Source organism: Xenia sp. Carnegie-2017, unplaced genomic scaffold (assembly GCF_021976095.1).
Source record: "Xenia sp. Carnegie-2017 unplaced genomic scaffold, XeniaSp_v1 HiC_scaffold_3, whole genome shotgun sequence".
Lineage (NCBI taxonomy): Eukaryota > Metazoa > Cnidaria > Anthozoa > Malacalcyonacea > Xeniidae > Xenia > Xenia sp. Carnegie-2017.
Genome location: NW_025813493.1, coordinates 5,415,429 through 5,437,182, shown reverse-complemented (window position 1 = coordinate 5,437,182; position 21,754 = coordinate 5,415,429). Strand labels below are relative to the sequence as shown.

Below are 21,754 nucleotides of genomic sequence, written 5' to 3'. Positions count from 1 at the left end.
TTCCGTGAATAGCATAAAATAAACGAGCAAGATACGTTGTTTTAGAATGACTCTGTAATGAAAGAAGTGAATGTCAAGATGATTTGCACAACCTACAAATCTAATACGAAAAATCACTTTCTCAATTTGTTTTGATAGTTTCAAAACACGACAATTTCTTAATAACGTTTTATTATTATGCATCATTACTATCTATAAACTTTTAACCAATACAACAATTTTTATTACATTTTTCTTCCGGAATAGCGAGAGGCTTCACGTCTCGCTATAGCCAACATGAATTGATCAAACAATCTTCCTTCGCCGTCTAAAAGTATGTAATGTTATATATTATCAAGGGAGTCGAAATCAATGACGAATAATGCATCAGAATATCTTTGGGTTAAGCCATAATTTGGTATTATCATTAATTGATGTAAATCCTGTTACTTAAAATACTACATCTTCAAACTAAAAAAACTTACGTCTCGGATGGACGCCAATAACGCCTTGCATTGCATCCTGGAGATTAGCTGCATCTTCAAACACCGATGTGGTAGCCTTATCCGATCCAATCCAAACCCAATCCCGACCAACCATTTCTAACTCCCTCAATTGTTGAAATACAACTTCCGCATCGTTACGAACCATAAACACCAATCCAACATGGCAACCATCACGTTTTAACTGGAAGCAAACATTTACAAACAAGTCAAGTAAGTGAGCAGGCGTTCTTGCATCAAAACTACAAAATGAATGATATTTTACCTTTGCAACTTTGGGCCTCACGATTCCAGCATGAGCTCTGACTTGAAATGTCTCGGTGACAGTAACAGAGACGTTGGTCTTTGAAAGTTCAGCAAGGACAAGTTCCGTAAGATTTCGTCCATAAACGTCGTCAGTTGCTATAGTACACACCTTCACGAAAACAATATCAAGTTACACACCACGCAGTAAATTGTCATGCAAACGTATTCATTGTTAAGGTTGGGTCGTTTGATAAAGAATAAGATAAAAAGGCAACTAATCACATATATCATTGATCATGTCACAAATTAAACAGTTCCTATTGATTTCATTTAAACGGTCCGTAAAAACTTTACGAAAAAAGTCTTTCTGCGAACGTAGGCCAAAAGTAAGTAAGTAACGTGGTTTCGCGCGGATACCACGAGAGTACCACGCGACCATTTTTGCACTAACATCACTTAGAAAAGGATTTAAATCTTTGATCCCTTTATAGACCAAAAGGTGGTGACTTGAAGTTAAAATGCTGAGACACTGTAATCAAATGGCACGAGAAGATGTAGACAAACCTTTTTCCATTTGTAAAGCTTTATAAGCGCAACTATCGCTATGGCTTGAGCTACGTTTGACGGAGCGGTACGAAAAAAGTACTTGTACGCTGACGAAACTTCAGATAATTTGCTAGATGTTGAAGCGTATGATATCTGCGGTATCATGTTCTGGTCTTCTCCTGAACGAGGGCAAAAAAAATTTAACAGAATTATATGAATTTCACACGACTTCCAGCAAATTTCGACGTCTTTCATGAAGTGTTAAAAGACAACTCGTTACAAGAGCAGGAGGCCAATGTTTAAAAAAAGACTGCTTATTGACTTTACTTTTACTTCATGTGTCAAGAAATGAACATACATTGACTTCATGGCAGACAAATCATTTTTTCAAAGACATATCACAAGCTGTAGTCTAAAATAACTAATTGTCTTGTTGTCCACGTTTTGTGCATGGTGCGGTGTAACGTTTGTGATTATGTTTCGGCTGCTTGCTTTGCTTTTTACGCATGGTGGAGGCACGCCTGGCCAAAGACAGTCCTTGAGCTAACAAGTTTGAAATTGCATTTGTTGAAACAGGTTGAAAATGACACACAACGTGCCACTAATTTTTGACTGAATACTAGCGAAGTCACTAGAGTAAATAATGGATTTCATACCAATCAGCTTGACTAACTCTCTCGGTAACAATTTATCAGAACAATCATCTGAGCATGCACACTGCATTTGACCAACTATTCGAGTTCATAGTTTTGGCAATAACCAACTATATCATCTGAACATGCGCAGTATAGTCTTGACTTTTCTTACCTAATACATCAGCAGCTTTCATTGAGCAAATGGATCTATAGGCGCCAATAACAGCCACAACACCAGACTTAACAAATGACTCCGCAATATCCTGACAAGATTGTGATGGTGAGATACCGGAGTCTTTTTCAATGCCAAGGAAGTCTACAGCCGTTATTGAACATTTCCAATGCAGTCTGAAATCCCTCCAGGTATTGCTTTCCTAGATCAGGCAGCCCACTTAATCCTGGGAAAAACGGTGTGATGAAACCGATTTTCAACGTGATCTTGCCAGGTTCTCCTGTTAGAAAGGAAAGTGAACCGATAAATAACGCTACAAATAAAAGAACATTGATAATATACATATTTTTCAACATCAGATCACTCTTAATGAAGACACTAGACTGGAGTATAACAACGCAAGTTTCATCATTAGATCACTCCTAATGAAGACATTACACTGGAGTATATAAGAACTCAATTTCAACATCAGATCACTCCTGAAGAAGACACTAGACTGGAGTATATAGCAACTCAAGCTTTAACATCAGATTTCTCCAAAAAAAAGACATTAGAACATAAAGAAAAAACATAAGAACGTAATATCCAACCATCATCACTAGGAGGTTGCATCGTGTCGCCAGGCCATCTTATCTTGCCGGGTTGAAGCGACAACAATCTAGTACGTTCCCAATAGCCAACAGTAACCCACTTTTTGTTCTAAAAATTGTTCGTAATGATCAAAAACATTCTTGTTAGCAATGATGCTTAAAACCACATTCATCAATTAATCAATACTATGATGAAAGATGGCAATGTAGCAAAGAACCAATCGCTTTGCTTTTGTGCCGAATCGTTTCAAGAGATCCGATCTATACTTCATGTAGCGATAAACATACACACCGCAAAATTTTTGATGTCATAGTACGGTGGAGCATCTTAATTTTCGTCAAAATATGAAGGAAGACCTAAACATATATCGAAGGATCTTCGTAACCTTAAAAAACACTCAATGATATTTAAGAACAATCAAGTCAAAGGAGACGACAAAGCTGAGACTGTAGTATAATACCTGTCGCACTTTCAAAACCATTTTTCGACGTAGGAGCGTTGAAATTTTTCAACTCATCATAAACGATATCACGGAGCCTTGTGTTGCTCTCGCCCTGTCACCAGCAAAAATTTTCGAAGTGAATTATAAAATAAACACGACGAAACGCGTGTGCTGATTGGTTTAGAGCTGCGTTTGAATTAGCCTGTTAAAAACGATCTGAGGATCTGAGCTCAACCAATCAAATCATTTAATCAATCAGAGAGAATTTGCAATTCAATCATGAATATGCGTTAGAAGAATATTAAAATTTTTTGTTTGTTTCGCATTATTGTTATTTTATAAAAGAAATAAAAGATGTTTTACGCGTTTGCACAGGCTTATGCAAACGACGGAGACGTTTGTGTGAACTCTCGAGCATGTGCAACCCTCGACCTTCGGTCTGGGGCTTGCACTGATCTTCTCTCGAGTTTTTTCAAAGGTCTTCACGGTTTGCATAAGCCTGTGAAAACACAGTAAGCATCTTTCATTTCTTAAATGAATGAGTGAATTCAGCCCTCCTGACAATCATAGAACATGTATTATTTATGAAGACAATCGACTCCATTATATGACTCAAATTATAAATCCTTGTAAATGACATTAATCCAGATCAGCGTTAAAAATGCATAAGCTCGTAGAGTTTTGTCTTGCATTTCTCTCATCACTCGCATGCCTTTATGGCAACAGGTTGAAGCGATTCAACATACCGGTTGAATGATTCCTTTCCTCGACAGTTTGTCAAAAGCTCTAAAGTACGCAGATACGGCATTGAAATCTTGAGGAGAGAACAATGACATATCTGGTTCCTAACGTAAAAGAAAAAAATATACAGACCTTGAAACGTTGACTTACAAGGGAGGAGATGGATCAAGGAAAATCTGTACACCCTCTTAATTACTACAACATATAATGTTAAAATAGAGACTGTCGTGGTGACAAATCTGAAAATACTTTTAAAGATAGCAAATACCATAGTTAATGGTAAAAGTAATATAGTAAGTTGATAGTTCTTAAAAGAACTGTTTTAAGTAAAGAGCACCAATCCAATAGTTCTAATTTAAACGACACGATGCATTTCGGCAAACTACTCCAAACATATAATGCAGACTCTCCCTAGTCAACCATAATATACTAGCATCAAAGACAACTTATTACCCGTACAAAAGTGTAGAACTATAACCACAAAAAGTGACAAGTAACCAGACAATGACAGCACTAAAGTTTGTCAAATACTTACATCACTGTACCAAATTGCTCCAGGACATTTTCCTTCTTCTTTGGTGGTCCATTGGACAAGAAGTTCCAAGTGTTTTGGACCACTGCCGGATTTTACAGATAATCCATCCATTCCATCCAAAGCCTGTTGCAGTGCCGGTTCATTGATAAACGATGCAGCCGTGACTTTGCTTGACGTGAGCCAAACCCACCCCTCTCCCTTGGGAAGGGCGCTGATAACATTGATTCTCGTTTCACCTTTCTTGATATACAAAAATTGTTTATTATCAACAATTTCATTCATTGAAAATTAGACCATCGACCTGAATGAGTTTCTTCCACGATGAAGAAGGCAAAAGATAAAGGACCAAGCCTGTATAACTTTCTGTTGAACATTATGAGAGGTATCCCCTCGACTGAATCGTGCAGACTCCACAACGTTGACGCTCCTCTTTTTCACTTCTTTCTGAAACGCATTTGCGAAGTCTTGACCATCCAAATCACCAGTCACCATAGTGCTCACCTTCAAAACAAAACGTAGTCACTGGATGAACGAGTGAGCATATTCAAGGGAAAATGCCATTTATCTCAAAAATACAAATAGTAATTTACAATTAAAATTAAAAGCAAACGCATCATCTGGGTCCTAAATATCTCAACCACCTGGATCACGTGAGTAAATAAAATTTTCTGTTTAAGAATCTAATCACGTGGCATAACTAGCCAATAGCTACGGTTCTGAGATCGATCTCGGGCATCCCAGAGTGGAAAGGATAGATCTGATAGCTTATATATTATGCAACATACAATTTCCGAAATTAGTACAGTGAAGGCCACAGGTACGATTGCACAATTCTTGATATAGGTATAGCGAGGCCACTGGCTTTTCAGTCTATGCCTGTAATGTGTTTTCCCCCTTTTTAAATAAAATTTCTACGATATGTAACTACCTTCTTCCATTTGTACATTTTGATGATATTGGCAAGAGCTTCCGCTTGATGGATGTCGTTCGGAACTGTACGGAAAAATCTCGGATAGTTGAGCTTATCCGAGAGCTCGGCAGCCGTAGAACCATAGGATATTTGAGTCAAGGTTTGAGCTAAAAAAAGAAAAAAGATGACTTAATGGTTGATGACGTAACGTTAAAACGAGCAGCAAGAAACTTGTTCAAGTCATCGCATCATGGACAGAAACACGTGATAATTTCGTAGGTGATTTATTTGAAATGGAGCTAACACTTTGTTTTGAAGAGTTGATTTAACACGACGGAGCAAGTTGATCTGAAAGCACCAACAACACCGACTATATCAGGATCGGCAACGAACTGTTTGGCTACTCGCAGACATTGGTCCTTGTCATTGTAACCGCTGTCTTTGACTTGACCTATGAGATGCAAAAAACAATAAAGTTGAAATGTTTTTATCAACACATATGGTTAAACACTCAAACTTACTTGTGAAGTCAGCGACTAACTCAATTTTACTCTTCTCTTTTCTAGCTCTCTTGTTCTATTCTTCCACCGATAAACGGAAAATAGAATCAAACTCTCGACCGAGGGTTGCTGTGGCCGCCAATCTGTTATTCAAAGGTGCAACAAAGCCGAGTTTTATCCTGATTTTGTCAGGCTTCGTCGTATTTGTATTAGCACATATACCTGAATAAGAAAGAATTGTAAAACATTAAAGAATGAATGTTAAAAATCAACAAACTTGAAGTTAAAGAATAATATGGAGGATTGCAGCCAATGACGATAACGGCAAAATAAAGAACTCAGGCTCAAAATAGATGAACATGGCTTCTTACTCATGTCATAAGCACTTTACACAAAATGGGGGAACACATTTATGGGTTAGCACTATTTTCCACCCAGCAAACCGCCCTTTACTTTGAAATATAATATTTTACACAATATAATATTTTACACAATCTAATATTTTACACAATATAATATTTTATATAATATTTTACACAATCGTCGAAAAACGACATATTTTCCAGCCTGGATTATAAGTTTATAACTTAAGGTGGTTGCATGAAAATTTATACTGCAACATTTATCTGTAATTATTTTCATATGTTGATATTAAAAACTGTATATAAAAATATAAAATTACTCGCCTTCTCAAAACGACCTAGCACCAGTGCATGCATGGTTTCCTTTTCGCTTTTGGTTCTTCCCCATTAGCCGCCATCTTTAATTTATTAACGATTGTGTAAAGTAAAGGGCGGTTTGCTGGGTGGAAAAGAGTGCTAACCACATTTATGATGACGCCAACCGAAACATGTATGACGTCACAACGAACTAAACTCATGTTGGAAAGTGCTTTCTCAATGTTATAGCTAACACAGATTTTTCCATAATTAATGTCACTTCAAAAACAGACCTGCTATTGGTAAAAAATATCACGTATCGTAATGGATAAACATATGTAGGTATATATGACGATATGAAAAGGTCAAAGTATGGATTTCATAGCATTATACGAGTCGAAACTTTGGTATGATGTTAGACAACCTCGTATAACAGCATCAAAAGTCAAAAGATGCTTAATAAAACCAACAACAAGTCCTACCAAAGCTATTGCTGATGTTCTTAACTATCATACACCAATTCAAACCAAAGCAATGAAGGATGGAATTGAATCAGAAGCTGGCATACTTAAAAAATATGAATTAATTTCTGGAAATACTGTTAGGAAGGTGGGATTTATCATTTCCTCTACTCATCCTTTTCTTGGGGCATCACCTGATGGAATAACAAATGACAATGTACTACTTGAAGCAAAAAAGGTCACCGCCAAAGAGAATGAATCTTTCATGGATACATTGTGCAGGTTGTACATTTATAAGAAAAAAAATGGGAAACTTTACATAAATAATAATCATAAGTATTATTACCAAATGCAACAACAATTGTTTTGTGCTGGTGGAAAAGTGTGTCATTTTGTTGTTTCTAATGGTATTTGGGTTCACATTGATGAAATTTGTTTTGATGAAGTGTTTTGGAGTAAGACTCTTCCTAGACTACAGCAATTTTATTACACCCATGTTTTTCCAGAACTTGTATATCCCAATATAAAATTTAATTGTGAAAGGTGGGGCAAAATTGTTCAATTCCCAGCCCAATTGTAATATAAAAGTTGTATTAAATATATTAATTTGTAAGTAATGATCATAAATGTTAAAATTTTGTAATTTTACCGTCCTATACACAGAGTTCTATTTACAATAATACAGACCGCAACATTTCATTTTGTCCAAATCTGATACATTGTGTCAATATTCAACTGCCCTAAAAATAATTATGTTATTAAAGGCCAGAAATTTGATATACAAACTACTACAATCCATATGTCTGAGGCAATATCAGCAAGAGAAATGGGCATTGAGCGATCAAATATATGCCAGTTTTTTATTCTTTCCATGCACCTTTCTACATGAATTCGTAAACATGCTATTTTCTTGTTATGTTTGCTTTCTTCTACAGTAAATTGAGATTTTCCTTTGAGAAAATGAGGTATAACAAGTGATGCACCAACTTCTGCTAGTTCATCTTGTATTAAAAACCCTTTATCAGCCATAACAGCATCACCATAATTTAATTTTTCAAGATAACCAGATCTTTTTATTATTTCAGGATCACTAATTGAACCTGAGAAAAGGTCACTGGCAAATGACACAACCCCATTTGGTGTAATTCCCACCAAAGCTTTCATTGTGGAGTGAGATTTGTAGCTTGAATAGCAGGCTGCCTTATTGTCCAGGCTGGAGGGTGATTCCATTCTAATTTCAGTGCAGTCAATTATTGACACAACATCAGGACATAGTTGCTGGAATTGCAAAGGCATAACTGACTGAATGAGTTGTTTGCTAGGCCATTGAATACATAATGGCTCAAGCTCTTGTCTCATGAATTTTACAATGACAGAAACAGTGGAAACAGCAACCCTAAAACGATGAGCAAGATCTTTTCTAGTAATCCAAGTCAAGCCTTAAGAGTACCATAGTGCCACTTTGTTAACTTTCGTTGACGGTTGCCAGAATTTGATGTATTGCTGTTTGTTTGAAAAACTCTATAATGAATTTTGTGGGTTTTGTCTTTCAATAGGTCAAAGCACATTAGGACATGGCTATAGGTAGGAAAGCCAGTATAAAAGCAATGTTGTCATTGGACATTTTATAATTATCAAGGTCAAATTGAGGCTCGTTGTTTAATTTAAATGTGAGCACCTGCACTTCTTCTTTCAATTGTTTCACTTCCTTTTCTAAGACAGATATATTTCTGTTCTTTTGACGAATCTCTGCCCCTCTGGACTTCAACTTTCCAATCTCTTCACGTAGAGATAAAACATATCTCCTGTTTTGTTGGAATACTTTCCCGACATTCTGTATGCACAAAAACTGAAGACTTTTAGGATTTGTAATACACGGGTTTCCATGACTTTCATCATTTTTTTCTTTGCCAATTTCAACAACATTGCAATTGTTATGATGGCAATCACTATCTTCCGTGTGTCTTTTTCGCTTTCGTTCATGAAAATAAATATCGTTTTTTACAATATCCCTTCTTGTAGCAAGTTTCTTCGTCCATGGAAACAGTGATGGCAACTGGTTTGTAAAAGATCTTGCTCCTCCAGGAAAATGTGCACCGCAAATTCTCGTACTAGCAGACAGGAACTTTAAGTTGTCGTTCTTGATCAAGATGTCGTACTGTTTCCGAATATTGTGATCGGTTGGAATTCGATGGAAAGACAGAGAAGGAGAATTAAGCCAGTTGTTATTACAATCAGGTACGCAACAATTCCACTTTCCCATATCAAAAAAGAGGTTTGTTTTATAATTACAGCTATAATTAAATGCCTTACTCCGTTATTTATGTGTACTGTAGTTGTTTACGACCTAGTAAAGCAAAGCTTCCCCTCAAATATACCACAATGCAACGTGCGTTGTCGACTAGTAACTAGTCTTCGCAGTGTAATTACCATTTCCGAAACGGCGAATACAAAATACAAAACTATAAACATTGATATGAATATTTCTGGAACAAAAAATTATTGATGTCGTGTAAAAATGGAGGGCGTAGGGCAAATATACCCCGTCCAGTATAAAATAAAGCTTTGCTTGCAGTGATGAACGAATGCTTTATCGTAACATGTTCAAAGTTCGTCATTTACGTGAAGCAGACATTCCAAAATGATATTTTCTCGTAGATGTTGCCGACACGAACTGAGTGCAAGAACAGGGCGTTTTTTTGTATTCGCACACCAAGGTTACCATAGAAACCAAACAAAACCACAAACGACTTGTGTTGCTAATGACCAGGTCTGAAAGATCAACGTGCGACATACGTAGAAAGGACCTAGGTTTCTGCCGTTTATAAAACAGATCACTGGGGAGTTTTGGTCAAAAAGGCAACCGAGGCTATTGAAATCTATCGCAAATACCAGTTTTTGCATGTCAATACTTGGGCATCATTTAAGGTTAATGGCAAAAGTTTTAAATCGTAGGATAGACATGCAAAACTGCCACTTTTAAATCATTTTATAGACAATAGTGATGGAATTTAGTATGGATAAGTTTAAGGAGCCAGTATTGAAAGCCATATAATTGTACTACGTATTGTATACAAAAAGGACTCGAAAATAAGTTTGAAAAAAGTAGAAACATTTTTATGAGGTACAGTTAACGCTCTTGAGAGTATTTGCGTGAAAGTTATATACTCTTGATATTTAATGTGCAAGAGAGAACCAATAATTTAAATATGCAAACGTACAACAGTTGGCTACAAGCGCAAGCCAAAAACTAAGTTTCAAACGACTTTCTCTCCCTAAAAATTTGTAATAGACCGTATAATTTCGCCATTCAACTATCAAAAAGAACTGTTCAAATTTTCTTTTTTTATATAGGAAGACGTTATAGCTAATATTACAAATTAACATTCTGCTGTTAATCATATTTAACCACGGTCAGATGTCCCACAACAGTTACAAATGACATTTGACGTATATATATATTTTTGTAGATGTAGATCACTCATGACAATAAAGTCCTAAGAAGGACTGTTCGTGTTGATATTGACTGACGTTTCGACAACCGTAGCGGTAGTCATCTTAAGAGTTCCCGGGCTCAAACCATTCACTTTAAGACTTATACATAGTTGAACTTCATTCCAACACCACTTAGTAAAAGAACAATTATTCAGTGGATAAGAAGAATCTAGACAATTTACTGAATTATACGTCCAAAACCAAGAATCAATGTTAAATATCGTGGAATGGTATTGGTAAGGTCGAAAGATCAATGCTACTCCAAAAGCGAGCTAGCTAGTGAAGTGGGTTACAGCTAATGAAATGTCAGTGACTATGTAGCGAGTAAGAACTGTGGAAACTATGGTCCAAAACTAAAATCCCAAGAATGAACAGTCGGAAAGTATCCACATTGATTGGGGAAATTATCACGTGACAGCCTAAAATCCTTCATGGTATATAGCATGGCTGGAGGAAGGCTTACCAAATACTGTTTAGTTGGTGGTTTTCGTAAATTGACTTTACACTCTCCAGCAATTGGCCGTAACGACATGTTTTGAGTTTTTTTTTTAGTGTATAATTACAATGTTTGTTATACATTGAAATATTTATAAATCACCTACAACTCATTTCACATATTTTTTTAAAACAGAGATAAAATATTTTGGTGTAAGTAAGTTGTTATCGCGAAAGCGTAACTTTATTGTGCAGTGGTTTTACTTTATGGTTTCTTGATAGTCCTACACGTAATGGAAGACTTGGATTCTTAATTTTAACACCGCCAATGCAAGGAGAAACGCTAGTTTTGTTTGTAAATAGTTTAGGTGAAGAAAATGTTGAGATTGTCCCCTCATTTTTCATATGATTAACGCTCTCTTCAGAAGAATTTATAGGTGATGACTTTTTCTCCTTTGTACCAACGCAAGAAAATGTGGAAATTTTCCCTTCATTTTTAGAATGTTTAACGTCCTCTTTGGAAGAATTTATACGTGATGACTTTTTCTCCTTCGTACCAACAAAAGGGTGCATTTGTAGTCGGATGACTCTTTTTAAAACAAATGTGTATCAAAAATTTGTTATTATAAGCACTCGCCAGAAGAAAAACTAATAAGAATAACACGAAAGACAAGCTGTGACCAAATGCAATTACGTGTGTATCAAACTGTTTTGATATTTTGATTGTATAATCATGCCAACTGCATTCTGGTTATTTCATATGTAAATAGGACACTTGAAACCAATGACAATTTTTATAAATACAAAAATAAAAGCCTAAAATTTGTTTTTGTCTTTTTCTCGAGGCCCAATTTGAGGTCGATAGAAAAGCAGTTATTATAAGCTATTTTTATATCAATGTGTAAATTAGATGTGTTTGATAGTGTTAAGGTGCAACCATGCTAAGACGACATATATAGATTTATTACAAACCAAGCAACTGCAGTTCGTGGACTTTCAAAATTTTTACTGGTCAATGACTAATTATTTTCACGGTAAGATTTCTATTCAATACAGTCCTTCATCTGTGAATGCATAACATCTTTTCAATTTAAGACTACTACATGCGAATGTTAACGTTACTGAGCGTTTTAGGCTACAACTGTCACTACTAAAATTGCTAATTTTGTTGAAAACGTGTTTTTTTGCTGATGTTCTTACTCCTTTATTGAAAAAAATAAAAAAAGAATGTTTTTATGTTGGTAAGCTTTGGCTTTCGATTTCGCTACACTTTCTACAATGTAATCATGTGGGCTAATGATCTTATTCTCTCATTTTTTATTGTGAATTACAAACAAGAAACTATGCATTAAACTAGAGTCTTTTGTATAAATATTGGACTTCTATTTTTTCATACAAACCCTCATTGAAAGAATAACTGAAGAAAGACATCAGCAATGTATATCTTTGTTCTTGTTTTTTTTCCTATTAGGTATATTTCAACTCTTTATGCCAACAATAAATCGCCAGATGAACTTTCTTGTGATCAAATGGCAACACACCTGAACACAAGATTTGATACCAAACTGCACAGCCATTTTCGTATGGAATTTAGTAAACGCATGAAAGAAAAATCCAAAACTGGTCAGTTAGTTAGATTTACTGATTTCTTTGGTATGGCAATTGGACATGCTTTGCTGGAGGTACAGTAATTAAAATTTGCATGGCCAACTTTGCAAAAATGGAAAAGAGCTCGACAAAGTTTCTCGAAAAAACTTTTTTATTTTATAAATAAAAATTCTGTGCAGCAGAGTTGTAAAGCAAAATACATGAACCCAGTTTTTTGTATTTCTACAAGCACTGACGTTAAAATAAGTTACAAGAGCTCGCTTTATCGATGTATGTACATTTCTTAATACTTAAAAGCAATTTGATTGTTGCAAGATTAAGAAAGGAAGAGCTTTCATAATCAGAAGCCCAAAAATCGACGATGCGAAATTTCGTCTTCAGTTATTAGGCTATATTATTTGTATTTGTGTTAATCTATTAAAGAAAGAAGATGCTAAACTGAGTGAGCAAGTTGAAAAAGTAAAAGATGGAAATTTTCCACTGCCAATTGCAACAGCTCTTCGTTTCAAAAAAGATGTCAAAGCTTTGGATTTCAACGGTAATAGAACTATCATTGAACAATCTAATGTAATTATCTGGAATGGATAGAAATTTAAAATGGCTATTTAATAAATAAACTGAAAAGTGGAAACATTAAAAATGGCGTGAAGATGAACATTTCTACTACACCCGTTAAAAATGAGGCAATCTATTCCAACTAGTTATAAATTGTTGAGAACATTACAAATCTATCTTGTGTCCCATAAAGAAAAGACTCAACGAAGTTCTGGAATGATGTTTTGGTATTTTTGGCATTGACATTTTTTTTTGAATGTTTAACACTTCTGATGAAGTAATAATCGAGTTGTTTGATTACACGGAATGAGCGCTGCACTGACTTTTATATAGTTTTGTAGTGGCTATAGCAACAATGTTTTTAATTGAGGTATATTTGGTATGCCTCATTTTTTCCTACTTCAAATTTGATGTTTTCACCAAGTAGTTATTCATAATCAATCTATAGCCTTTTTAACATAGATGAACTAAAAGTTTCAATTTTATTAGCACTTCTTATATGCAAATGTTAACATTGTCGTTTTTGACACGTTTAGCGTCATTCTGAACACATTCTGAACAATGTCTATTCAATTGACAAAAGTGAAGAACTTTGCGGTGTAGGAAAAACTAAAACCTCCTATAGCTTTTTCTATATTCCGGTAGCCCCCCCAAAAAAAACAGTCTTATACTTTTTGACTTCCTTACTAGTTATGACGCCAGAATGAACAAACATGGCGTGAAGAAAGTTTGCAGACGAGCACCATCTAACCTTCGTAGTTAAAACTAGGCAACTTTCGCACAATGTAAATTGATGACTACACATATGATATTAGCTACTAAGAAATGTTCGATATTTTTTTCTTTGTGTTTCTAGAATGGGTGGAATTTACGCCTTTCGAATATGGCTCTCAAAGACTTGGTGTTTTTCGAAAAACGTCACACTTTGGTGGAAAGTATTACAAAGGCCGTTTAGTTACAGATTATGGCGAACCTCCATTGCATTTTCTGCAAGGTAATTGATTCATACATATTGCACTGAAAAGAGAATACCCGAGTTAGATATTTTACATGAGTCACTCATGTTTTAAAAGTTCGATTACATTAAGTGGGCCAAAAAATTTTCGAGGATTTTACGAATTATTGATGAATGCAAGCAAAATATATGGTGTTAACAAAATCCACATATTTCTCTTTATGAGACAGGTGTATGGGGAAGTGCTTTCAGCATAATATTGAATTCATTGAAAGAAGATGACGAAAACGTGGCAAAAATCACAATGATGAATTAAGTAAAGGAGTCGTAACGATGAAATTCATATATAATCAGATCGTAAAAATTTTTTCAGCTCTGTATTTAATTTTCAAAGCTCTCTAACTTGACTGTTGCACTCAAACTTAACGATTTGACGTTTAGGCTTAATGAACAGAGCTTCTTCACTTAACAGCTAGGTTCCATACCAAAAAAAAACAATGACGAAAATTGCTCAAAAAAAAACATCCTACAGCAAAGCAGGCTTTATTCTGGAGGACAGTTGTTTATTGATTTTGCAATTTATTGTTTTTTTTTTGGGAGATAGACTATAACTTGTACTCAAATGAAACTTTGAAAAAAAGATTTTTCGTTGAACTGCTTTCTTTCCATTTTCATGCAGTTGCGTATTACAATCCATAAATGTCATTTCCATGAACTTGCGTATTACAATCCACAAATGCGATTTTCTTAAGACAACAATAAAGCATTGCGAGGTTTATCGTCTAAATCGATTTTTTTGGTTTTGCAAAATGTAAACTTGGTTTCACATTTAAAGTCATCTTATTATTTTTACTTTAATGTTGATAACTGTAAGACGGAAGAAAATGACAGCGAGGACGAGGACAAAGACAAAAATAAACCCGAAGACAAAGTAGACAGTACGTTTATGTTATTTTTTATTCCCTCTTTCTTTGATTGGATTAGTTGGAGAACAGTAATGTATAAATTCGGCAAAAATATTTTTACTGCATGATATTTACGTATATATAGTTATATCACAAACTTCGGGACATAGAAAATGAAGGTATATGTTTAAAACATTGTGTAGTCAAAAACAAATCTCCCTCGATCAGTAGTAACAAAGCCAGCCCGTTTTTTACCACTACAATGCAAATATTTCTGTGTTTAATCACTGGAAATACAATGAATGGAGTTCTCCTCTGCCCTTAATCCTAAGCATGACATAAAATTCTTGTATCTAGCTACTTTTCATTTTTGTTCAATTTTAATAATTATTTTTTCTTGACAATTTTAAATTTTTGTTAAAATCCTGCAAAATGAAAACTATTATGCTATGCATTTGAGAAATAAAAGATGTTTACTGTATTTTCACAGGCTTATGATACCTAGGAGACTTTTTGGAGAACACGAGAATTAATAATTAACAATTCGACATGACATTTGCGATTTTCAAAACAATGTTTTTATCTCGTATTTAACTTTCCTTCCAGATAAAGGTTGGGTGATGCGGAAGTTGAACCCAAAAAATATTTTTGCAACTCGCAAAGGAAAAGCCGCTGAATACTTTGACTTTTGCCGTGGACTCAAGTTAAAGAACAAAAACGTTAACACTTCATTTTATGAATCATTTTTAACCATGATCTTTTTTTTGCCAAAAATAATGAAGTTATACAATTTGCGTTTCAGTGTCAAAATCGTTTTAAAAAAATGTACTTCATTGTTTGAGTAATTTAGTTTATGTTTTCATCGTCAAAAATACCATTGGATAAAATCACAAACTTTCCTGGGTTTTTATTCTTGCATATTTGTAAGAAATTACCTGAATTGTGACGATTAATATTGTTTAGCCAAGAACCATGACCAGCCGACAATTTGAAGAAATATAGTATAAAGCAAATTCCGAAGAAGCAAGACATCTTGGGATTGCAAAATATGCATCAAAACAAAACGAGAAGTGAACTGTAAATTTTTGACTTTATTTGAAAGTCATCCTTAGACAGAAAGATTCTTTCAAGATGTCTTGCTTTTTAGGAATTTGCTTTATATTATATTGTTTAGCCACTTGTCCGTATTAAAAACCTCGTGCTCTCCACTTCACCACTCTTATGTCCACTGTTCTCTAAGTAATCATAGAACTGGATCTTAAATTTATTTTGGACCAGTAGTGAAGCTTGCGCGTTTTTTACTCCTACAATGCAAATTTTTTTGGGCTTATGCAATCACTGGAAAAACAATGAATGTAATAAACTTTCTTTAAAAAATGAATAATAATCATGCTGGTAAATTTGCATTGCAGTAGTAAAGGATCGGAATGGCTTTGCTACTATTTTTGGAAAAAATATGTAGAGAACAAAATTTCATGTATGAAAAAATATCCACGTAATTTTGTTTTCTGTATTTGCGATCTGTAGTCATGCAGTTATATTGTTTGTGTAAAGCTGGTTTGAATATTTTACAACGCAACTGGACTATAGGAACTGTTGGTGGTAAGGACGCTGTATTCAAGAATAAAACCATGTGTGTTGTTCATAGTGGTGTAGCTTTCAATTCACCATTTCCTGTTCTACTGAGACCAGAAAGAAAAGTTGAATTAATTTTGTCGTTCGACTTCAGTCAAAGAGATAATGGAGATAAAGAACCTCTTTTTCATGTGAGTCACTTCACATTTATTTGCTCGTTTTATTCTATTGATGGTTATTTCTATCAAATGAGTTGTTTTAATGCAGCGATAATTTTTATTTCTATTCACGTGCTGTCAACTGATTTTCGTGATTTCGCGAATAAACAACGTTCAATCCTACTTTACGATGGTAAACACACGTGTCAAAAATACGAGATCAAATTAGAAAGTTCGGAGAATCAAATGGTCGGACATAGTATTGTATATGTAAAATAGTGGCAATTAAATAGAAAGAAGATGCTCTTGGGGCATTTGTAAATCTTAATTTAGAAATCCAAAACGGCTAATTATAAAGGCAGAAGTTGTAAGAGTAAATAAAAACCATTTTCTGTCAAATCAAAAGAAAGCTTAGATATGACATGCAATATGCAGATAGAAAGTTATAGAGGAAAATGAAAACATTTTTAAAGTTGTCACGGATATTAAGCTTGCATTTTTCGAAGCAAGCTTAAGAAGATAAAGAGCGTGCCAAAAATATATGATTGAAAACTTGTTCAGTGCATCTACAAGCGCCAATTTCAGAGTTTGCTCTGTCACAAATTACTTGACAATGAATTTGAGCATACGTAGTCAACTCCATCAGCTTTCCAAGTTCATGATCATGGCAACAATCAACTCGATGTACTACTAACGATTATGGAGTATTTAGATATCTCAATCACAAGTATTCAGATAAATAATCTGCGCATGCGCAGTCTGCTTGAGCATGCGTACACAACTCCACAAACTCTCGAAGTTAATGAATATGGCAACGGCCAACTGTATGAACTAGTACAGATTATGAAGTAATTAGCTCGCTCAGTCACAAAGTTTCAGATATATCATCTGCGCATGCGCATTATGCTTGAGCATGCTGCCCAAGTTCTTGGTCATGGCAACGACCAACTGCATGTACTAGCACCAACTTTGAAGTAAATAGCATGCTTAGTAACAATTTAATACGGAAATCATCTGCACATGCGCTTGAGCATGCGCCGTCTACTCGACTAATTGTTCATAGTCGTAGCAACGACTAATTATATGTACTTAAACTAAATTTGTGGTAATTAGCTCCTTTAGTCGCAAATTATCAAAGAAATAATCTGGGCATGCGCAGTAGTGACTTTAACAATATCACAACATTCGTAGGCCTTGAAATTTATGCATATATATGTAAAGCTAAAACTTCATATAATAGATGTCAACTAGCAGTGGAAGCTGGGTGCGATATAGTATGCAGTGGCTTAGGGGCCCACACTTCGGTGGCGACCACACTCTCCCTGCGTACCCCGAGCAAAGCTTATCGCAGGTGATCTCGCGGTCTGACGGGCGGAAGCTTGCTATTGCATCTCCCCAGTAGGATAGCGTGGAGGGGCCGAAATCTCTTACCGAAACGATAGCATGCGGCGTTCTAGTGCCTTACATATAAGAAGATATCGGGAAGCATGAACCGAAAACGGTGTGTTTTGCTTTTGAAGTTTATCTATTTGTTTATCTCACAAAAGAAACTAGAACATTCAAAGATACTGTAAAGTTTCAAAAAACTTATGCCTCTTTGACTATACGTTTTTTTCATGTTACCTTTTGCAATGTAACTTTCTCATAACTTTCTCGTGATGAACGAGAGCCTGCTTATACAATGTAACTCTCATGAACAAAGCACTCACGTGCTTTATGGAAAAAGTGATCATATACTTTTTTAGTGATAGTTTTTACAAAGATTTTTTACCTAGAAAGTAACTTCAAATATCGAGTAAGTTTCCGATTAAACAGTACACTTTTCCGATTAAAAGTTCGTCTTTTAATCGCACAGAGACAGTCGTCCACTTTGTTACGTGGATGCATGTAGTATGTATTTCGTTGTAAGAAACCATCCCATCAAAGATTATCTAGTTCCAATTTTAGGTGCATCGAGCGAAGAAAATTGCAAGTCATAGAATTCTTTATAGCTATAGTTTAAATTCCATTTTTACGAATATAACTTGTAAATGAATCTGAAAATCTAATTTTAGAATATTTCATCCATCATTTATAATAATATTGATAAGTGATTATAAGACAGCGAATCCAACATATAGTAAAAATAGCAATTCAAAAATTTGTATGATTTGCCTTTTTAGCGCCTTGTGTAGTTGGAATTCGTCCTGGATATTCTAAGTCACGTCGTAAAGGCCCGTAACAATCTTTACAAAAAAGTCATTTGCACGACAACATGCCAATATCCAAGCTTTCTTTCGATCGCTATGCTTTTTTCTAACCCAAAACAATTAATATTTACTGTTATGCCTTCTGCCTTTATAAATAATCGTTCTGAATAACTATTATAAGATTCACGAATGCCCTAAAACTCAAAATCATTTCCTGACCATTTTAGCCACATATTTTTGCCATTATTCTATGCATAAACAATACTACGTTCGACTGTTTGATTGTTCGAATTTTTTAATTTGATCTCGTATTTTTGACATCTGTGTCTACCGTCGGAAAGTTGGATTAAACAGGAATGTTGTAATCTGTTGGGAGAAAGTTGCACCTAGTTTTAAAACCATGGCTATTACAAAAAGGTGCTATCTTTAACATGTAGAACCTATGCTTTTCCTTCTTTTATCCAGGAACTGTTGAAAGCAGAGAAATGGGCAAGAGAAAATAAATATCCCTTTCCAAATATTAAAGATAATCCGGTGGTCAAAGATTCAGAGGTCAAAGATTCTGAAATTCGTGAATGTTATGCATTTGAAGATGAAAATGATCCGAACTGCCCAACAATTTTACATTTTCCAATTGTAAACCACTCATTTCGAGAGTATCTTAGCCCAGGTAAATAAATGCCAAAATACGGATGTGCCTTTTAATGCAATTATCTCCAATAAAGAAGTACCTTCCATGTGTCACACGTAAAGGAAGTATCTTCCATGTGTCACACGTAAAGGAAGTATCTTCCATGTGTCACACGTAAAGGAAGTATCTTCCATATGTCACACGTAAAGGAAGTATCTTCCATGTGTCACACGTAAAGGACGTACCTTCCATGTGTCACACGTAAAGGAAGTATCTTCCATATGTCACACGTAAAGGAAGTATCTTCCATATGTCACACGTAAAGGAAGTATCTTCCATATGTCACACGTAAAGGAAGTATCTTCCATGTGTCACACGTAAAGGAAGTACCTTCCATGTGTCACACGTAAAGGAAGTATCTTCCATATGTCACACGTAAAGGAAGTATCTTCCATATGTCACACGTAAAGGAAGTATCTTCCATATGTCACACGTAAAGGAAGTACCTTCCATGTGTCACACGTAAAGGAAGTATCTTCCATATGTCACACGTAAAGGAAGTATCTTCCATGTGTCACACGTAAAGGACGTATATTCCCAATGGCAAATTGACGTTTATTCAACCCAAAATTTACTATTAAAGTTGATTTCGCCTTTCTTTTGAAAAACGTTTATAGTATTCATTTGAGCATTTAAATATTCTTAAAAATATACAAATGCTTGTTTTGTAGTTCCTTCAAACTTGCAGAAAATGATCTGATTGTTTAGTATAAAACTAAATAAAAAATTGACCAATCAGATTATCTGCCGTAAGTTTTGAAAATGCACACTACAAAAGCGGACATTTGAATGTTTGTACAAATATTTCAATGTTCCAATCATGTTTTCAAAAGCAAGGTGAAATCGACGCTTTTATTAACTTAAACTAATTTTGAACCTTTTATGATTTGTACTACACAATGTTGATCCATCAAAACAATGGGGGTTTTTTTTGAAGGTTTGAAGAGAGAGAAAGATGACGACATAGAGTTTGCAAACTTTGACATTTTTGACGACCCTGATGAACCTTATTCCTCCTTCAAATTTGAATACAAGCCCAAAACGTTTGAAAGATTGCATGAACTAATGAAATACAATACGCTTATGAGCATTGATCTGATCAAGGGAAAAATAATCGGAAGTTAGAGCTCTGTCAACACTGCTTTTTCAGAGGGGTCTTGATTTTAGTACTTTAGTCCTGTATTAAATTTAAGTGTGATTTTCAACGTTTCAGTGAATAAGGTTTTTAAGTTTTTCAATCATTCTATTTTTATGTATATTTTAAGTTGGCAAAAATACTCCTTTTAATGTACCTTGTCCGTCTTTTGAAAAGTCTGGAACGACTTACTTAAATTACCTTAATTAGCATTAGAAACGTGCATATCAGGAACTAAATTTTTTATTTCCTTTAATTCTTATCTTTTCAACTAGTTTCTGGATAAAGATTTAGCTCCTTCTGATGTAAAAAACAGATTTAAAAGGAACAATAATTTTCAAATCTTTTGAGTCAACAAACAATCAATGAAAGCACATGAAACAGATAAATTACTTATAAAAATGTGCAAGTCAACTTTCAACGAAATAATTCCCTAAAATTTTTAAAAATTTGGAAATATTTAATACAATATTGTTAAACGCTTTCTAACACAATTAATCGTATTTAGCTTTTCCCAGAGAAATATTTATAAGCGTCAAACATCACACGCTATGATAAGAGCAGAATTTGATGTTGCCGGGTTGGGGGCATCAAATGGAATATTGTAAAGTACAGGCGAAAGCACAGAAAGTATGCTAAGAAACACTCATTAAAGGAAAAAAATGTTAACAATAGTTTTAGTCCCTTCGCTTGTATACCAATATACCAAAATAATCCACATCGTATAAACCAACCTAACATTTAAACTATAATTTGTTAGTTCCCGTTTGTAGTGTTAGTAGATTAATTTGCTTTATTATATGTAATTCCACAGACTTACATTTGTAATACATAATAAGCGTGTATGTAACTGATGTAGTACTTACGTAGGAGTAAAGCTCATAAATAAATATGATCAAAAGCTCATAATAAGTAATATCTTACATTTACTTTTCTACTTCCAATGTCCTAGCTTTATATTCAGGCTGATTTCTAATGTAAGTACTTACGTAGAGATAAAGTTCACAAATAAATATAATCAAAAGTTCATAACAGGTTAATGTTTTACTTTTATTTTTCTACTTCCAATATCCTATAGCTTTATATACGAGTTGACCTCCTATGTCTTCTATAATAACCTACCTCCACTGTCT

At 34.6% G+C, this 21,754-nt stretch overlaps 4 protein-coding genes and 2 long non-coding RNA genes across 6 annotated transcripts; 2 read left to right on the top strand and 4 right to left on the bottom strand.

Annotated features, from left to right (window-relative positions):
• Positions 1 to 224: 224 nt before the first annotated feature.
• Positions 225 to 2,425, bottom strand: LOC124454116 (metabotropic glutamate receptor 2-like). The gene is made up of 6 exons (XM_047004925.1): positions 2,302 to 2,425; positions 2,082 to 2,225; positions 1,293 to 1,453; positions 748 to 897; positions 465 to 666; positions 225 to 307 (listed from the first exon to the last, which is right to left on the bottom strand). Exons 1-6 carry the CDS (start codon positions 2,423 to 2,425, stop codon positions 225 to 227), a joined length of 864 nt encoding a protein of 287 aa, XP_046860881.1.
• Positions 2,426 to 2,689: 264 nt separating this feature from the next.
• On the bottom strand, positions 2,690 to 4,504 carry LOC124454296. Its single transcript, XR_006951386.1, has 5 exons — positions 4,391 to 4,504; positions 3,861 to 3,959; positions 3,133 to 3,226; positions 2,964 to 3,028; positions 2,690 to 2,780 (listed from the first exon to the last, which is right to left on the bottom strand). It is a non-coding gene; the product is annotated as an uncharacterized LOC124454296 (long non-coding RNA).
• An 817-nt stretch (positions 4,505 to 5,321) lies between these two features.
• LOC124454294 lies at positions 5,322 to 6,032 on the bottom strand. The gene is made up of 3 exons (XR_006951384.1): positions 5,822 to 6,032; positions 5,605 to 5,751; positions 5,322 to 5,467 (listed from the first exon to the last, which is right to left on the bottom strand). It is a non-coding gene; the product is annotated as an uncharacterized LOC124454294 (long non-coding RNA).
• A 791-nt stretch (positions 6,033 to 6,823) lies between these two features.
• Positions 6,824 to 7,630, top strand: LOC124454284. Its single transcript, XM_047005121.1, has one exon. The coding sequence runs from the start codon at positions 6,832 to 6,834 to the stop codon at positions 7,498 to 7,500; it is 669 nt and encodes a 222-aa protein (XP_046861077.1). The 5' UTR covers positions 6,824 to 6,831; the 3' UTR covers positions 7,501 to 7,630.
• An 857-nt stretch (positions 7,631 to 8,487) lies between these two features.
• Positions 8,488 to 9,232, bottom strand: LOC124454969. The gene has a single exon (XM_047005722.1). It carries the CDS (start codon positions 9,181 to 9,183, stop codon positions 8,488 to 8,490), a length of 696 nt encoding a protein of 231 aa, XP_046861678.1. The 5' UTR covers positions 9,184 to 9,232.
• Positions 9,233 to 12,379: 3,147 nt separating this feature from the next.
• LOC124454968 (cytosolic phospholipase A2-like) lies at positions 12,380 to 14,284 on the top strand. Its single transcript, XM_047005721.1, has 4 exons — positions 12,380 to 12,532; positions 12,882 to 12,996; positions 13,870 to 14,007; positions 14,199 to 14,284. The coding sequence occupies exons 1-4, from the start codon at positions 12,380 to 12,382 to the stop codon at positions 14,282 to 14,284; spliced, it is 492 nt and encodes a 163-aa protein (XP_046861677.1).
• Positions 14,285 to 21,754: the final 7,470 nt, after the last annotated feature.

Excerpts from the sequence above, each read along its gene's own strand:
- LOC124454968 (XM_047005721.1), top strand. The coding sequence starts at position 12,380 with ATGGCAACACACCTGAACACAAGATTTGATACCAAACTGCACAGCCAT. Across the intron at positions 12,997-13,869 it reads CAAAGCTTTGGATTTCAACG|AATGGGTGGAATTTACGCCT; the intron begins GTAATAGAACTA and ends TTGTGTTTCTAG. Across the intron at positions 14,008-14,198 it reads TCCATTGCATTTTCTGCAAG|GTGTATGGGGAAGTGCTTTC; the intron begins GTAATTGATTCA and ends TTTATGAGACAG.
- LOC124454969 (XM_047005722.1), bottom strand. The coding sequence starts at position 9,183 with ATGGGAAAGTGGAATTGTTGCGTACCTGATTGTAATAACAACTGGCTT.
- LOC124454116 (XM_047004925.1), bottom strand. The coding sequence starts at position 2,425 with ATGTATATTATCAATGTTCTTTTATTTGTAGCGTTATTTATCGGTTCA. Across the intron at positions 2,226-2,301 it reads ACCGTTTTTCCCAGGATTAA|ACTTCCTTGGCATTGAAAAA; the intron begins GTGGGCTGCCTG and ends TAACGGCTGTAG. Across the intron at positions 1,454-2,081 it reads GAAAGCTGCTGATGTATTAG|GAGAAGACCAGAACATGATA; the intron begins GTAAGAAAAGTC and ends GCCCTCGTTCAG.
- LOC124454284 (XM_047005121.1), top strand. The coding sequence starts at position 6,832 with ATGGATTTCATAGCATTATACGAGTCGAAACTTTGGTATGATGTTAGA.